The sequence below is a fragment of the Dreissena polymorpha genome, chromosome 1, assembly GCF_020536995.1.
Source record: "Dreissena polymorpha isolate Duluth1 chromosome 1, UMN_Dpol_1.0, whole genome shotgun sequence".
Classification (NCBI taxonomy): Eukaryota; Metazoa; Mollusca; class Bivalvia; order Myida; family Dreissenidae; genus Dreissena; species Dreissena polymorpha.
The window spans coordinates 171,432,703-171,445,162 of NC_068355.1; the positions used below are offsets into that span (position 1 = coordinate 171,432,703).

General features: G+C 36.4%; 3 protein-coding genes across 21 annotated transcripts in view; 2 read left to right on the top strand and 1 right to left on the bottom strand.

Annotated features, from left to right (window-relative positions):
• Positions 1-12,460, bottom strand: part of LOC127860886 (uncharacterized) — a 201,516-nt gene that overhangs the window by 122,723 nt on the left and 66,333 nt on the right. The gene's annotated exons all lie outside the window — the stretch shown is intronic.
• LOC127861008 (hemoglobin-3-like) overlaps positions 1-12,460 on the top strand; it is a 370,059-nt gene that overhangs the window by 75,661 nt on the left and 281,938 nt on the right. The window lies entirely within an intron of this gene.
• The window catches only part of LOC127860982 (glucose-6-phosphate 1-dehydrogenase-like), a 58,918-nt gene that overhangs the window by 28,257 nt on the left and 18,201 nt on the right, over positions 1-12,460 (top strand). For all 5 annotated transcript variants that reach the window (XR_008040002.1, XM_052399328.1, XM_052399337.1 and 2 more), the window contains exons 2-3: positions 9,937-9,974; positions 11,359-11,467. Coding sequence is in view for 4 of the 5 variants with exons in the window: in XM_052399328.1 (XP_052255288.1) it covers positions 9,937-9,974; positions 11,359-11,467 (147 nt within the window). In the remaining variant the exon portion in view is untranslated. The remainder of the gene's footprint in view (positions 1-9,936; positions 9,975-11,358; positions 11,468-12,460) is intronic.

A 12,460-nucleotide genomic window follows, 5' to 3' on the forward strand; every position in this document is an offset into this window, starting at 1 on the left:
AAATGGTAAATCTGTCTATTTCTTGGTATTTTTGCTGTATATAGTGTTTCTATAAAAACTACGTTTAAAATTTAACTTAAATGATACTATTTTGAATTTTATGACACTTTGTTTTTAACCGACTCAACTTTTACTTGGCTGAAATAACTCATTTCGTGGCACTCTTCCATAGATAACAATTTGTAAAAAATAAATGTCTGTAAAAGAATACTTATTTCATCTTGTTTAAACTTTAAATATCTTTACTGCATCTGTAAAAACCAACTGCATGCCCATATTTGGAAATTTGAATGAATTATGGAACTTTTATATACCCCATGGGTGAAAATAAACTGGACAAACGCCGAGCGTGGGGTGGTTTTGAAAAAATCGGTATATTTTTTTTAAAAGCATGGAAAGCCTACCTGCAAATTTGCATATAGTTCAGTGAAATGATGCTGATTAAGAAAATAATTAATTAGATTATATTTGGATATGTGCCCATTAGAGGTGCGCTACCTTAAGAAGTATTACTTTCTACGCCATCTTTCCCACTCAGAGGCAAAGTGGAAATGGCTATGCGCAAACAGCATCAAACCAGAACAGCCTGCGAGTCACTCACAGTCTGTTCAGGTTTTATGCTGTATGCTGCTCATCATGAGTATCTAAGGTTTTGAAATGAAGCCTTAAAAACTTGAATCCTGGAAGAAATCTCTTTTAAGTAAATTTGACTTTCTAAGGGATAACAAATACATGAAAATATGTATCTAAGTGGTAAAGGGTTAAAATATGTAAAATACTGCTTGTTTTACATATCAAATGACCCAACCTCTGATCCTATTTCCACTTTACTGATCATTGATACTACCTTAAAAAAATCTGTCTCACCAGTGTATTCATTTGGAAATTGATACATATTATATTCACTGTATTCCAAATTCAAGTCAACAAAAGGGGCAAATGATATTTATAAATTTACAGTTTTCTTAAGACATTAAAACTGCAATGTCACTACAGAATTTTCTTAAATTCATTCAGTAGCGCTTACTTAAATGAATTTGAATTTTGAATTTAAAGCATTTACAAAACTAAAAAAAAAAAAATTCATTTAAAGCAGTGTCATTTTCTGATATGGCATTGTGTGTTCATGTTGAGACATGCATGAGTGAAAAGTAAACAGTATAGGACCTGGTGTATATAAACAGTTGTAATTGATTTTTGCTAATACCGTCCTACTTTAAGAGGTGAATATATGGGTTGGAGAGGGTTCTTTTTGTAGTTTAATAAATCCAAATGAGTTCAAAATGGTTATTTATCAAATCCAGTGAGACCGTTTGATCTACTTGTACTCAATGTAATTATTTTACTTTTCAAAAGTAGGACTTAAAACTTTACATACCGGCTACTGTTGTGTTCACTTAAGTATGATGTTTGTGTCCTCAGTAAACAAAAGGATAAAATAACAATGCAACTTAGTTCATCCCAGATTTAGTCCATACAGGCTTAATCAGGGACAACACTTTTGGCCTAGACTTTATTTGAGTCGTGTTCTTAGAAAACTGGGCATAATGCATGTGCGTACATTTTGTGTTTAGATCCACTTTACTTCTAATGTATCAAGGCTAATTTGCTTTTAAACTTCAAATACTTTCATGCTATCATGAGGGTACTGTACCTGGCAAGTTGAATTTTACCTTGACCTTTGAATGACCTCGACTCTCAAGGTCAAATTATTAAATTTTGCTGAAATTGCCATAACTTCTTTATTTATTATTAGATTTGATTGATACTTTGACAAAACAACTCTTACCTGACATACCACAATAGACTCCACCCAACCCCCCCCCCCCCGAATCCCCCTCAATCCCCCCATTATTAATTTTTAAATTAAAGATCATCTTATAAATGACCACCACACCCTCACACTATACCCCCCCCCCCCCCCCCAAAAAAAAATAAAAAATAATTTCTATGCACCCAGAAGGGTGGCATATAGCAGTTGAACTGTCCGTCATTCAGTCTGTCCGTCTGTCCGAAAAATCTTAAACATTGGCCATAACTTTTTCACTTTTGAAGATAACAACTTGATATTTGGCATGCATGTGTATGTCATGGAGCTGCACATTTTGAGTGGTGAAAGGTCAAGGTCATCCTTCAAGGTCAAATGTCAAATTTATGGTGTCTGTCCATCCGAAAACTTTAACATTGGCCATAACTTTTTCAATATTGAAGATCGCAACTTGATATTTAGCATGCATGTGTATCTCATGAAGCTGAACATTTTGAGTGGTGAAAGGTGAAGGTAAAGGTAATCCTTCAAGGTAATCCTTCAAGGTAAAATGTCAAATATATGGCGTTTGTCCGTCCGAAAACTTTAACATTGGCCATAATTTTTTTAATATTGAAGATAGCAACTTGATATTTGGCATGCATGTGTATCTCATAAAGCTGCACATTTTGAGTGGTGGAAGTTCAAGGTCAAGATCATCCTTCAAGGTCAAAAATAAAAAATTTCAAAGCCGCGTTCTCATGAAGCTGCACATTTTGAGTGGTGAAAGTTCAAGGTCATCCTTCAAGGTCAAGGTCATCCTTCAAGGTCAAAGGTCAAAAGAAAAATCAAAGTGGCGTTCTCATGACGCTGCACATTTTGATTGGTGGAAGTTCAAGGTCAAGGTCATTCTTCAAGGTCAAGGTCATCCTTCAAGGTCAAAGTTAAAAAAAATAAATCAAAGCGGTGTTATCATGAAGCTGCACATTTTGAGTGGTGGAAGTTCAAGGTCAAGGTCATTCTTCAAGGTCATCCTTCAAGTTGAAAGTAAACAAAAAAATCAAAGTGGCATTATCATGAAGCTGCACATTTTGAGTGGTGGAAGTTCAAGGTCATCCTTTAAGGTAATTTTTTTTTTTATTTCAAAGCGGCGTTCTCATGAAGCTGCACATTTTGAGTGGTGGAAGTTCAAAGTCAAGGTCATCCTTCAAGGTCAAGGTCATCTTTCAAGGTCAAAGGTCAATTTATTTATTTTTATTTCAAAGCGCGTTCTTATGAAGCTGCACATATTGAGTGGTGGAAGGTCAAGGTCATCCTTCAAGGTCAAGGTCATTCTTCAAGGTCTAAGGTAAAAAACAAATATTTCAAAGCGGCGTTCTTATAAAGCTGCACATTTTGAGTGGTGGAAGTTCTAGGTCAAGGTCATCCTTCAAGGTCAAAGGTAAAAAAACAAAAAAACTTTTTTTTTTCAAAGCGGCGCAATAGGGGGCATTGTTTTTCTGACAAACACATCTCTTGTTTTTTTTTCAAAATCGGTTAAAAAACACAAATATTTATTTTTATTATTTTATTTTTGAAATACCGTCCAACCATCCGACCCAAGAATCCTCCCCCCCCCCCCAAAATTTTTTTTTTTTTGCATTTTTGGAAGATAATGTAATAAATGGCCACACCCCCACACTCTACACCCCTCTCCACTCCACCCCTCCTTCCTTTGTGATTGAAATGAGCGATGTATTTTATACTTTATATAAGCAATCATCGCAGTGTCACAAAATATAACAACAACAACAGAACTCTCCAATTTATTGTATCATTTTTTGTTGCAGCGCTTTATAATTTACAGGTTTTTAAATCGTCAAAAGATGCATATAATGGTATTTAAGAGCATGTTAAATGTTCAGTGTTTCTGTTACCCCACAAATATCATAACTACAATGAAAATTTGCAAATCTGAAACAACTTTTTTAATTTTGTCAATTTACCAAAACATGAAGAGGTCCCTTTTAGCCCTGTTTTCCCAGGTGCTGGTTCATATTTAATTAACCACCTTATTATTGCATAAACTCTTATCTATAATGCCCTCTGGCGGGTTGCAGAAACTTGGCAAAAGGAGGGCTTGAACGTGAGAAATCGTGTATAAACAAGGCGATTCACGTGCCGTTCAAGCCGTGTTATGTGTTTTTCGTATCCATAAACTGGTCCATGCGCAGTTTTTTCTCTTCTCCAGCCTTCAACAACTTTCCAAGCATAAACAGGGAACTGAATAAGCACCAGTTTCCTCATGAATGCAGGGATAAAGGCAATGAATATTTCATTCTACTTTTTCAATTATACCATCTGTGCACACTCTCTTGACATCAGCTTTATTGTATTGGCAATGTCAATGAAGTTAAGGTTAGTCAACACTTTCAAAAGACTATGCTGTAAATGTAAGTATTTATGTAACGTTCCTGCTGTATGCTTGAAATACTTTAATAACAATATGTTGGCAGTATATTTTTTAGAAAATTTAGTTGGAACATAATAAGATAGACCTGTACAAAAGAAACATCTATGAAAACAATGATTTATTCTGACGTAATATTTATCCGTAACGACCAGTAAATTCCAAAATAATTCCTTATTTCTTACTTGGGATCCAGACATAAGCCCCCCAGGACAAAACCCCCCCAATGAAAAAATGAACATTTGGACAATTGCCCCCCAGAAGAAATGACAGGTAGGATATAAGCCCCCCAGTGCTTATTTTGCATCTGGACATTTGCCCCCCAGTGCTTATTTTAGAAGTGGACATTTGCCCCCCAGTGCCTAATTTTAAACGACATTACTCGATTGAGCAGATAATCATGTCCAATTATCACCACCTTTTAATCCTTTTGATTTATTAAATACAGAAGCCTTTAATTTTCATTAACAAGTATATGATCAAAGCCACATGTAACACCTTTAACAAGCTGATAATCCTTTTGATTGATTAATTGAAAAACAATTCAAATTCTTTAAGATGTTTGTTTTACCTAAGATTAGGCAATTAAAGTGAGTTTCTGGACCTTTTTTATTTCGAATTATAATGATCCAAGTTTCTATGATAATATATTTATGAGATATGAAATAATACTGAATCCAAATACAGAGATATACTAGTCTAAAGGAAACAACATATGGTATTAGCACTGGGGGGCAAATGTCCACTCCTAAAATAAGCACTGGGGGGCAAATATCCAGATGCAAAATAAGCACTGGGGGGCTTATATCCTACCTGTTATTACTACTGGGGGGCAATTGTCCAAATGTTCATTTTTTCATTGGGGGGGTTTTGTCCTGGGGGGCTTATGTCCTACAATCACCACAAATGTTTCATAATTCGAGTCAAACTGTTAAACAAAACCACAATTGGTTTGTCATGATAATCACACTCTGTGGTCGCATTACACTAATGCCTGTTATATTTTGATAAACTACGACATCCATTTAAATTACAATGTAAGTACTAAGTATTTGTATGGCTGGAGAAATCTATCTAAATGTAAACCTACATTGTATCTTTAACTTTGATTCATTTTTACATTTGAATAACAATCACTACTTGAGTCGTGTTCTGAGAAAACTGGGCATAATGCATGTGCCTAAAGTGTCGTCCCAGATTAGCCTGTGCAGTCCGCACAGGCTAATCAGGGACGACACTTTCCGCCTAAATTGGATTTTTGCTAAGAAGATACTTCATTTAAACAAAAAATGTTATGAAAGGGGAAAGTGTCATCCCTGATTAGCCTGTGCAGACTGGACAGGCTTATCTGGGATGACACTTTACGCACATGCATTATGGCCAGTTTTCCAATTATTTTTTTTATAGAAAATTTCAAAATGCCATAACTCTGTGAAAAATCATCCGACCAGAACCCGCTGATAATATGCACATCTCCTTTTGGTAATGAAGCTTCCCATAAAGTTTCATTGAATTCCAGTCATTAGTTGCTGAGAAATAGCCCGGACAAGAATTGCACTATATGTACAGATAATGGAAAATTTCAAAGGGCCAAAACTCTGTGAAAAATCAACCGACCAGAACCCGCTGATGATTTGCATATTTTGTAAACCAATACACCAGTACTATCACTGTCCTACATTTTACGCAAAATGTAACAAAGCAAAAGCATTTTGCGGCTGTCACCAGACTTGAACCCAGGACTTCTGGCTATCAAGGATAGGGTTTTCCTCACTGCATGAGCTTGTCAAGCCACAAAATGTCTGCCATTAACTTATTGACTTCATGACATGAAAATTATTCATACACAGATTTGTTCGCCTGGCTCAAAAAAGTGGGTAATAAGACCCCCCAAATTCAAATCCCACTGGGTAAATACATGTAGCTACAAATGTAGCCAGCCACCAACCCACCACCACCCTCCCTCCCCCACTGCCATGCCCACCCACATTATAATGAATAAAGGGAAAATACACGTTTTCGAGGGCATGATCATCTGCGGGCGCTCGAAAAATCTGTTCCTGCCCGAGTGCTATGTGTTTAAACAGTGGATTTAGATGCAAATTTTAATTTATGCAGCCGTGCAAAGTAAGAAGATTGTAGGACATAAGCCCCCCAGGACAAAACCCCCCCAATGAAAAAATGAACATTTGGACAATTGCCCCCCAGTAGTAATAACAGGTAGGATATAAGCCCCCCAGTGCTTATTTTGCATCTGGATATTTGCCCCCCAGTGCTTATTTTAGGAGTGGACATTTGCCCCCCAGTGCTAATACCATATGTTGTTTCCTTTAGACTAGTATATCTCTGTATTTGGATTCAGTATTATTTCATATCTCATAAATATATTATCATAGAAACTTGGATCATTATAATTCGAAATAAAAAAGGTCCAGAAACTCACTTTAATTGCCTAATCTTAGGTAAAACAAACATCTTAAAGAATTTGAATTGTTTTTTAATTAATCAATCAAAAGGATTATCAGCTTGTTAAAGGTGTTACATGTGGCTTTGATCATATACTGTGAAACCATTATTAATCGTCAGGCATTAATTTTCATAAATTTCGTCAGTCGACCGATCGGCGAATTTAAGATCCTTACGAACAATCATGCTCTATGTTTGCACAAAAACAAACACTAAGTTGAACAATATTTTAAAACTTCACCGTAGACATGAGGAATTAAATTCTAACATAATCCATGCACACATTCACTGCTGTTTCGTAATCAAGATTAATCCGGTTTTGACACAAAGGGATGTAGATTACACAAGGTACTTAACTGACACGTTACACTTCTTTAAAACGCGTGTGCAGTACAGCTGTATCGAATGCGTTGACTTCGTTCATGTACAATGGTAATGAATTAGCGCTAATTGTTTATAACTTTATTACCCATTAGGTGCATTGTGTTTTTCAGTGGTGTTGCATATTAGCCATCACGCAGCGAATGCCGATGAAAGACAATAAACCAAATGAAAAGATGACGATGTGTGATCAATAGATTAAGACTTATTGGCAATTGGCTTGGTTGTTACAAACACTCGTTAACGGTTATTCGATACCACTTGTCCGCTAATCATAACAATGAACGTGTGAATGGCATACATTAAGAAGGTCCATTACTGTCCCTTGATAACAAAAGACTAGTTAATTGGCATGTGACAAACAGGCCCCACCTCCTGCAGTGATTCTCAAGTGTGTTCCCGCATTCGTACCACGATTTTTCGCAACTGCGATTGATCGCGAATATGTATTACACACAAATCGGATATTGACTGACGCATTTTTTTTTATATTCAAAATCAAAAATCGGCGAATTTAAGTGCTGACGAAATCGTCATTTTTATAAAAATGACGAAATTTTGTGCTGTCGAAAATAAATGGTTTCACAGTACTTGTTAATGAAAATTAAAGGCTTCTGTATTTAATAAATCAAAAGGATTAAAAGGTGGTGATAATTGGACATGATTATCTGCTCAATCGAGTAATGTCGTTTAAAATTAGGCACTGGGGGGCAAATGTCCACTTCTAAAATAAGCACTGGGGGGCAAATGTCCAGATGCAAAATAAGCACTGGGGGGCTTATATCCTACCTGTCATTTCTTCTGGGGGGCAATTGTCCAAATGTTCATTTTTTCATTGGGGGGGTTTTGTCCTGGGGGGCTTATGTCTGGATCCCATTTGTGGTCATTCTGAATTTTCACTTGAATGGTAATCATGTATTTCATAAAATTTGGGGAGATATGTTTATTAGGTTTTGTGTTCAAATAATGGCACTATGGTCAAGGTTTTGTGTTCAAATAATGGCACTATGGTCAAGGTTTTGGCCTGCTGTGGTGGTTACTAATACATGAATGGTGGAAACTTAAAAAATATTTTCCTTGTTTTCAGCAAGTTTGGTATTTTTTATTAGCTCGGCTATTTTCGTAGAAAACCAGCTTGTCGTCCTCCATCCATTGTCAGCCCTCCACTGGCGTCATGCTAACTTTTTGGGGTCACAAGGTCAAAGGTCAAGGTCACTGTGACCTAAATAAAAAAATCTGACAAGCTTTCATTTATTTAAAACTGCACCCGCAGCCGAGCGTGGCACCTGTTATGCGGTGCTCTTCTTGTTTAACACATGATGTTCTTCTAACAAGTTTGGTCAATGTTATGCCTGGAGGTTAAAATTGACCCGCCCTGAAGTAACAGCGTTCCCCTCATATTGATATAGTCAAAACCTTCAAAATATTCAAACTATAAAGTTGCTGGAGAAACTAGATATTCAATCATGAATATGTGGTCATTATTAGCCCTGCCCAATCTTGTAAACCTTATTGTTCATAGTGAAAACTGAAGATATTCCTCCCAGATCATTCTAATATAACAATCTGAATGAAGTAGAGTGATTCAAGGTTTTTATAGCATTCTAATATAACAATCTGAATGAAGTAGAGTGATTCAATGCTATTATAGATAACAATCTGAATGTAGTAGAGTGATTCAAGGCTTTTATAGCATTCTAATATAACAATCTGAATGAAGTAGAGTGATTCAAGGCTATTATAGCATTCTAATATAACAATCTGAATGAAGTAGAGTGATTCAAGGCTATTATAGATAACAATCTGAATGTAGTAGAGTGATTCAAGGCTATTATAGATAACAATCTGTATGAAGTAGAGTGATTCAAGGCTGTTATAGATAACAATCTGAATTTAGTAGAGTGATTCAAGGCTATTATACATAACAATCTGAATGTAGTAGAGTGATTCAAGGCTATTATAGATAACAATCTGTATGAAGTAGAGTGATTCAAGGCTATTATAGATAACAATCTGAATGTAGTAGAGTGATGCAAGGCTATTATACATAACAATCTGAATGAAGTAGAGTGATTCAAGGCTATTATAGCATTCTAATATAACAATCTGAATGAAGTAGAGTGATTCAAGGCTATTATAGATAACAATCTGTATGAAGTAGAGTGATTCAAGGCTATTATAGCATTCTAATATAACAATCTGAATGAAGTAGAGTGATTCAAGGCTATTATAGCATTCTAATATAACAAGCTGAATGAAGTAGAGTGATTCAAGGCTATTATAGATAACAATCTGAATGAAGTAGAGTGATTCAAGGCTATTATACATAACAATCTGAATGAAGTAGAGTGATTCAAGGCTTTTATAGCATTCTAATATAACAATCTGAATGAAGTAGAGTGATTCAAGGCTATTATAGATAACAATCTGTATGAAGTAGAGTGATTCAAGGCTATTATAGCATTCTAATATAGCAATCTGAATGAAGTAGAGTGATTCAAGGCTATTATAGCATTCTAATATAACAATCTGAATGAAGTAGAGTGATTCAAGGCTATTATAGATAACAATCTGTATAAAGTAGAGTGATTCAAGGCTATTATAGATAACAATCTGAATGTAGTTGAGTGATTCAAGGCTATTATAGATAACAATCTGAATGGAGTAGAGTGATTCAAGGCTATTATACATAACAATCTGAATAAAGTGGAGTGATTCAAGGCTATTATAGATAACAATCTGAATGAAGTAGAGTGATTCAAGGCTATTATAGCATTCTTTTTCTTTTTTAGAGTGTAAAAAGGGCTGCACATTTTATTGGCCATTCCTATTAGTGAAGTGCCTGGAAGCAAGATACATTCTGATAACTGTCTCTTTTCTTACTATTTTTCAGGGTGATCTAGCCAAAAAGAAAATATATCCTGTGTTATGGTAAGTGCTTTTAGTTGTACATGTATATTCTAATTATTAACAAAATATAGGTTTATTATTCTCATTCTTTTTGTGAAGGTTGTTTTTATGTTTGTACATAATGATATAAATATTATTAGTTTATTTGCTCCACAAGAAAACATGAACTGAGTTTCCAAGACTTATGGTAAAGGTTTTCTAAGCCTCGCTTAATTTACATGGCTATATTCAACACTCACCCAATATTCTCTTCATACTCTTATATGAACAATGTTATACATCAACCTCGCTCGCAGAAACCCAAGATTAATGCATGTGAGCAAAGTGTCATCAGATTAGCTGTTGCATTCCACACAGGCTTATCAGGGGCTACACTTTCCACCTAAACTGGATTAAGTCTAAAAGCAGACAGTGTTGTGTCTGATAAGCCTTTCCAGACCGCGTAGTCTAAAAGCAGACAGTGTTGTGTCTGATAAGCCTTTCCAGACCGCGTAGTCTAAAAGCAGACAGTGTTGTGTCTGATTAGCCTTTCCAGACCGCGTAGTCTAAAAGCAGACAGTGTTGTGTCTGATTAGCCTTTCCAGACCGCGTAGGCTAAAAGCAGACAGTGTTGTGTCTGATTAGCCTTTCCAGACCGCGTAGTCTAAAAGCAGACAGTGTTGTGTCTGATAAGCCTTTCCAGACCGCGTAGGCTAAAAGCAGACAGTGTTGTGTCTGATTAGCCTTTCCAGACCGCGTAGTCTAAAAGCAGACAGTGTTGTGTCTGATTAGCCTTTCCAGACCGCGTAGGCTAAAAGCAGACAGTGTTGTGTCTGATTAGCCTTTCCAGACCGCGTAGTCTAAAAGCAGACAGTGTTGTGTCTGATAAGCCTTTCCAGACCGCGTAGGCTAAAAGCAGACAGTGTTGTGTCTGATTAGCCTTTCCAGACCGCGTAGTCTAAAAGCAGACAGTGTTGTGTCTGATAAGCCTTTCCAGACCGCGTAGGCTAAAAGCAGACAGTGTTGTGTCTGATAAGCCTTTCCAGACCGCGTAGGCTAAAAACAGAAAGTGTTGTGTCTGATTAGCCTTTCCAGACCGCGTAGTCTAAAAGCAGACAGTGTTGTGTCTGATTAGCCTTTCCAGACCGCGTAGTCTAAAAGCAGACAGTGTTGTGTCTGATAAGCCTTTCCAGACCGCGTAGTCTAAAAGCAGACAGTGTTGTGTCTGATTAGCCTTTCCAGACCGCGTAGTCTAAAAGCAGACAGTGTTGTGTCTGATAAGCCTTTCCAGACCGCGTAGTCTAAAAGCAGACAGTGTTGTGTCTGATAAGCCTTTCCAGACCGCGTAGGCTAATCTGGAATGATACTTTACACAAAAGCCTTATAAGCCAGTTTTTCCTAGAGCAAGGCTTACATCATATTTCAGGAACCTGTATAAGGAAGATTTGTTGCCAACGGAGACAAGGATAATCGGGTATGCTCGCACCAAACTGAGCCTGGAAGAACTGCTAAGCAGATGTGAGCCCTTTATGAAGGTAGTGGTCTGTAAAGAAAGCTATGTCTGATTCAGTCCATTGGAGGAATGTCAAGGGTTACTGTAAACATCGTTTGTTAGCTCACCTGTGCAATGCATAGGTGAGCTTTTAGGACCACTGATTCATTTAAATAAATAGAGGATATTTGTTGAATTTGGTGAAAAATCTCTTTTAATTCACGAGTGATCTTAGAAAAAAACATTCTATGATCACAAGTGAATTAAAGTAAATATTCAACCAAACTAGGTCAAAATTTGAACTGTCTGGTGATGTGGTATGAAATGTTTTGTATTGAATTACATAGCATAATAACACTGAAAAAAAAACACTTTAAACAACGGAGCACACAGCTTTGATATTTGGCATGTGACATCAGATTGTGGTCTATCAGTTGTTCCAGTCAAGCCCTGTGTATGAAACTCGCTATGCCCCATTCACAGGCCTCATTCTGCAAAAATTGGGCTTAATGCATCTGCATAAAGTGTCATCCATGATTAGTATGTGCATTAAGTGTCATCCATGATTAGTATGTGCATAAAGTGTCATCCATGATTAGTATGTGCATAAAGTGTCATCCATGATTAGTATGTGCATAAAGTGTCATCCATGATTAGTATGTGCATAAAGTGTCATCCATGATTAGTATGTGCATAATGTGTCATCCATGATAAGTATGTGCATAAAGTGTCATCCATGATTAGTATGTGCATAAAGTGTCATCCATGATAAGTATGTGCATAAAGTGTCATCCATGATTAGTATGTGCATGAAGTGTCATCCATGATAAGTATGTGCATAAAGTGTCATCCATGATTAGTATGTGCATAACGTGTCATCCATGATTAGTATGTGCACAAAGTGTCATCCATGATTAGTATGTGCATAAAGTGTCATCCATGATTAGTATGTGCATAAAGTGTCATCCATGATTAGTATGTGCATAAAGTGTCATCCATGATTAGTATGTGCATAAAGTGTCATCCATGATTAGTA